Source organism: Chaetura pelagica, unplaced genomic scaffold, assembly GCF_000747805.2.
Source record: "Chaetura pelagica isolate M959 unplaced genomic scaffold, ChaPel_1.0 scaffold405, whole genome shotgun sequence".
NCBI lineage: Eukaryota > Metazoa > Chordata > Aves > Apodiformes > Apodidae > Chaetura > Chaetura pelagica.
Window position 1 is genome coordinate 199066 of NW_009953489.1, and position 5455 is coordinate 204520.

At 37.5% G+C, this 5455-nt stretch overlaps 1 protein-coding gene across 1 annotated transcript; it reads right to left on the reverse strand.

Moving 5' to 3' along the window:
• Nucleotides 1-1450: 1450 nt before the first annotated feature.
• ZBTB34 (zinc finger and BTB domain containing 34) lies at nucleotides 1451-4485 on the reverse strand. Its single transcript, XM_009998809.1, has 2 exons — nucleotides 4445-4485; nucleotides 1451-3153 (listed from the first exon to the last, which is right to left on the reverse strand). The coding sequence occupies exons 1-2, from the start codon at nucleotides 4483-4485 to the stop codon at nucleotides 1632-1634; spliced, it is 1563 nt and encodes a 520-aa protein (XP_009997111.1). The 3' UTR covers nucleotides 1451-1631.
• Nucleotides 4486-5455: the final 970 nt, after the last annotated feature.

Genomic DNA, 5455 nt, shown 5'->3' on the forward strand with positions numbered 1-5455 from the left:
TTTTTTGTTGTTGCAGTTTGTTTACTTGATGTGGGTTTTTTCTGTTTGTTTCTTGTTGTGTTGTTAGTTTTATTTTGTGTGGTTTTGTTGGGGTTTTTTTTGTGTTTGTTTTTTTTTGTTTGTTTGTTTTTGCTTAACTGTTACCATGAGGTTTCACATTTTATATATTATACTGACCTAAATTATGAAGTTAGCACCATATTTAAAAAACACATTTGGTGAAACAAAAAGATTTACAGTATTTTTTAAATTGTTGGTAGTTCCTTTATACAGAAAACAACCACTGAAAATAGTAGGGAAGCCATAGCAATTCTGTAATATTCACACATGAAATAACAAACATATTGCTCAAAATTCCCATAGAGTATTTGTGGGTTTTTTATACAAAAAAAGGTACAAATTCCAAGTGCTGACATATGACTTGGAGCTTTAAGTAGGAAGTCGATGTGCACCTGAAAATAGTTCTCTGTGAAGAGGCCTATTAAAACACTGCTTGGAAATACTGTAGTTTAAACTACAACATCTCTCTCAGGTTTTAATCAACCATGAAGAGTGATGAAGCTAAATTTAATTACCTGGTGTGGTTCTACAGTACAAAATGAAGGTAGATTCTGAAGCCAGTAAAAACACATTTAAAACCACAATGCTACTTTTAGGTTTGCTAATTTTTTTTATGTTTTTTTTTTTGTATTGTGTTTTTTTGTGTGTGTGTGTTTTTTTTATATATATATATATCTATTTCTATATATATAAAATGTCAGCACCACAGGTTGTCCAGCTTGCATTCTAGACAACTAACAAAACCCCTCAACAATTTAACCATAATTTAATAGATTCATGGCATTTGGTTTGCATGTTATAAAGCAAAGCTATTAAAACACGGTCATTCACTTTGCTCACTTTTGCACACAAAGTAATAGTTTAATAAAATGAAAACCAAGCAATATTCTTTGAAAACCAAAACCATCCCTCCAAAGTCTGAAATCCTAAATCCTAAGCAGGGAGGAGACCTAGCAGTTGAAAGAGTGGTACATGGTATAAACCTTGACATACTTTTACATTCACCTCAACCAGAATAGGAAAACTAAAAGTATTTTATATATATAAAGCTAATTTATATATATAAACAGACTAACTGCCAAAAACAGTTTCTAAAAGCAAAGAGATTCCATCATGACACATGGAAGGAATCAAAGCTGTGCTATTCTCTCTCTCCACTGCTGTGTAACTCATGACCAGCAACAGGATTTAGGAAATAAAATAAGGGAGATTACAGCTTCTTGGTGTACCCAGCAGAGCTTCCAATCTTATTCTAGTGTCTTTCTCCACTGGAATTTGTGTCTTGCCAGATCAACCAGTAGGGACACAGAGCAGACTCTTCCTATCCTTTGCCCAGCATAGTTTTTTACATTTTGAGCACCATCATAAGTAAAAAATACCCAAACAACCCAGCCTCCTTCAAAAACAAATAATAATTATGGAGCCCTCTCTGGAAACAGTTTAAAACTGATTGCTTAAAAGTCAGGAAAATTAAAAGGCTGTTATACTCACACTGAAGATTACTAAAATAATAAGATTCAAAAAATACATTAGTAATGTGCTTGTTTGTGTTGCACTTAGAAGGTAATATTTTAATCAGATGTGTTAGCCATTGCATGAATTTCCAGACTCGAATCCATAGCTTCAGAAGCTGAAGCATCATTATCTACCTTCTGATCCACAAATGCTTCTGTTCTGTCTGGGGACTCAACTCTGTTTCTTACTTCTGTTACCCCAGGGTGATTTTTTCGCAAATGCTGGTTTAGTGTACCCTGGAAAGGAAAACATTTGCCACAGATCTCACAGCGAAAGGGTTTGTCATCTGTGTGACCACGAATATGATACTCGAGCTGGTCCTTGCGGGTATACTTCTTCCCACAAAATTTGCACACAAAAGGAGTTATTCCCATGTGCAATCGCATGTGTCGGTCAAGGCTCCCTTTCTGGTTGAAAGACTTCCCACAGTAAATACAAATTAGCCTCTCACTGTATGGATACCAGTGACCTCTTGGATTTCTTTCCCGTGGACTATTTTCATATCTGGGGTTACTCACCGTAGGTTCACTGTCAGCCCCTTGCACCAAGCCCTGAAGATCACTATGCAAGTGACCAGTGGATACCCGTTTTTGGCGTGCACGGCCTCCTCGGAAACAGCTCAGCATTGACCCTGAAGGGCTTGTATTGCTCAGGCTTCCGAAGGCTTCGGACACACCTGTAGCCTGTGACGAGGCATGGGTAAATGAATAAACATGTTGTAAGACAGACCCATAGGAACCAACATTTACTGCCACTACCTGCTCTCCATCCACCATTTCAGTATGATATCCGTCATCACCCAGGGAAGAGCTATCAGAGCAGCTTGGCCTGTCAGACTTTTCCATTTTAACTTTCACCTCTGCAATCTGACTTTCCCTTACTATCAGGTCTCCTTGCTCATGATCACCTTCAATCTGAATCTCATACTCAGAGACACTCCCACTGCTTCCTCGATCTGAATGCCCTTCTTCTTGCAGACGACTACGCAGAGTTTTCCCGGAAGCAGTTTCCATCCGAAGGTCACTGCCGGCTGCAGCCTGTCGCACCTGAGAGCAATAGGGGGGAGATATCTCAATGGGGTTGGCAAAGTAGCTGTTGTCTTTGACTCCATTGCGATTTTCTGAATTTTCTTCAGCACCAACAGTGACAGAGTCAACATCACCCACACTGATCTTTGAGTGAATACTCTCCAGTATCTGTGTGCATTTATCAATGACACACTGCATCTGTAGAAAGCTGGCTGCAGTGAGAAAACTGACAACGTCCTTCAGCTGCAAGGACATCCTTCCAGTGTAACAAAAAGAAAGCAACTGTTCAAAAACATTGGGATTTTTAATAACTGATATTGATAAGCCACTCATGGTGCTTAATGCTGAATGGTCACGGAAATACGGAGAGCTGGCAGCTAAGACAGCTTTGTGGGCTCGAAAGGGCTGACCCTGAATGTGCACAATTATGTCACATAGCTTTCCTTGCAAGCGGAGCTCGTTTAACTGGCTCAGAACAGTGTTGCTGTACTCAGGCACATCAAACTGAATGAAACTGCTGCTGTCCATTTCTACTGATGTAAAGAGTAATCTGAAAAAAAATGAGAAGATTTACAGCTGAGAATGAACACAGAGGTTTCCATTTAAAAAATAAATGTTTGCACATGTTGAAATTAAATCACCACATTGATGTGTTTAAGGTGCATTGCAACAAAACAGTTGGTACAAATACTTGATAAGATACAAAAAGTACATGTTTCTATATTTTGAATTATCCCTCTGCAACATTCAAAATCAAATTGCTGATAACACATCACAGGCTCCTTGGGACAGTCTACATCCTAAAAGGAACTTCACAGTTTCACTCTCAGGTAAGAATTGCAATATAATACCCCTACCCTTCCAAAATAATATTAATTTTATAGCCATTAGGCAAATTAAAAACTGCAGAACCTTTAGTAGGTCTTCAAGCCAGACAGTACACTGATACTTGTAGGGAACGGCACTGTTAGATTGCCCAAGAATGATCTTTGGAAAGTACCTAATGAAGTTTAAAAACATGCTAAAGAAAAGCCAGAGGCATGTACATATGTGTGTGTGCATACACACGCACCAACAAGTATTTAAATAAACAATTCCTTAGGTCTAGATACATCAAGTTTATTTCAGAAGAGATTAATACACTATGACATTTCTCAGTAGACATTTCTGATTAATATACAGTGCCATTTCTGTTTAAACATTTACCTTCTTAGAAAATATTCTCCATAATTAAAAAATTTAAAATCAGTATTCCAATACTCAAACCACAAAATAAGGAAATCTTAGTGAAATGAAAAACTTAGGTGTGGACTCAATTCCAAACTATTTGCCCAGTGTGTCAGAGGTTCCCAAATAATTTTGTCAATATGAGTGGCAGAATTTGAAGAACAGTGTTTGAGACACCCATGGACTCTCAATGTTTTTAAAATTTCTTTTTGTGATTTTATATTTTTTTAATAAATCATGATGTGAGCTTTGAAGCTCATCTGACACAGCAGTGATTTCCTAGCTATAATGATTTGACATTTAAATTCTAGTCTAACTTAAAAGCCATGGGTAACCAAACTTGCCTGATGCACTCAGAAAGGACATTCCAAGAAGCTTTATAGAAAGGTATAAATTTCAAAAGAAGATCTAGGGAAAAGCACTTTACCAGTTTTTCATAGAGTATGATCATAGAAAGTACGCACATTGTTATCCCCTTGAGAGTGTCTGTAGCAGACATCACCTTACATTTCCAAGACTAGGCTCTAATCAAGTGCCCAAGAATCTTCAGACTTTTATTGCTATTCTTTTTTTTATTAATGCAGAAGTCTAAACACATAATATTGCCACCATACCTGCTCTTCCAATTGAACAAACAGATCTCAACATCATCCATTGACTTCTGATGCAGGAAGCATGTCCACTGTATCACAACATACTACTGGATTTTTTTTTTCTATTTATGTCTTATGTTACATGCTGTAATGGGACATATGAACAATTTAAATCAAATTATGAAAATTCATCCACTCTAAAAACAAAATCAACAGGTAGGAATATGATAAACATCCTAAAAGAACTGGAACTGTATCTGCTGTCACTTAAAACTAACATTGATAATCTTCACAAACGAAAATTACTTGTAGCCAAGAAACAACACAGCCAGCCTCCTATCTTCACTAACATTATGTCTGCTTTAGTTTTCTGACAAAAACTCTCACAGAGCATTCAAAACTCGGTTAACAGAGTTGCTAATCATGTTCTGTAAATTACTAAAGTGTCACAGATTAAAATGGGTAAACCAGACTTCATTTGAGTTGTTATGCAAAAACTGGAGGAAAAGACAGTTTATTTGTTCACATCTGATGAAGGAAATGAGGATGAAAAGATGGTTACAGATGTGGTATAATGGCAGCCATCTATAGAAAAATAGCTTTGGCAGGACAGGTCTTTTATTCTGTGAACAAAGATACAGTATCACTCAGAACTAGTGAGCTGATGCAAGTCAGACATAGGTCAGAAATCAAACATTACAACAAACAAAACCCAACCTGACAGTGGAGTAATTAAATGGCAAGATCAACCTTGTTATTCAGTGCATCCCTGCACGTTGTGCAAAGAACCCTACCAGATGCATCCACCCCACGGGGAAGACAGAAGCCACAGCAGTTAGGATGTGTTTGCCAACTTCCCCCATCAGGCCAGCAGCAGGCTTCCTTGTGAACCCAACAAAACCCAGACCTTTTATCTGTAGGGCTTATCAGCTATGCACAGATGCAACATCAGGACATTCCTGATTAAGCTTCTCTTTGTTAAGTGAAGGCTTTGTTAAGTGAAGGAAGAGCTTTTGTTGTCCTAAAGTGACA

Bases quoted from the DNA above. Each gene is read 5' to 3' on its own strand.
- ZBTB34 (XM_009998809.1), bottom strand. From the start codon at position 4,485: ATGGATGATGTTGAGATCTGTTTGTTCAATTGGAAGAGCAG. The intron at 3,154-4,444 runs GTATGGTGGCAA...ATTTTTTTTCAG, and splicing joins TTGTTCAATTGGAAGAGCAG to ATTACTCTTTACATCAGTAG.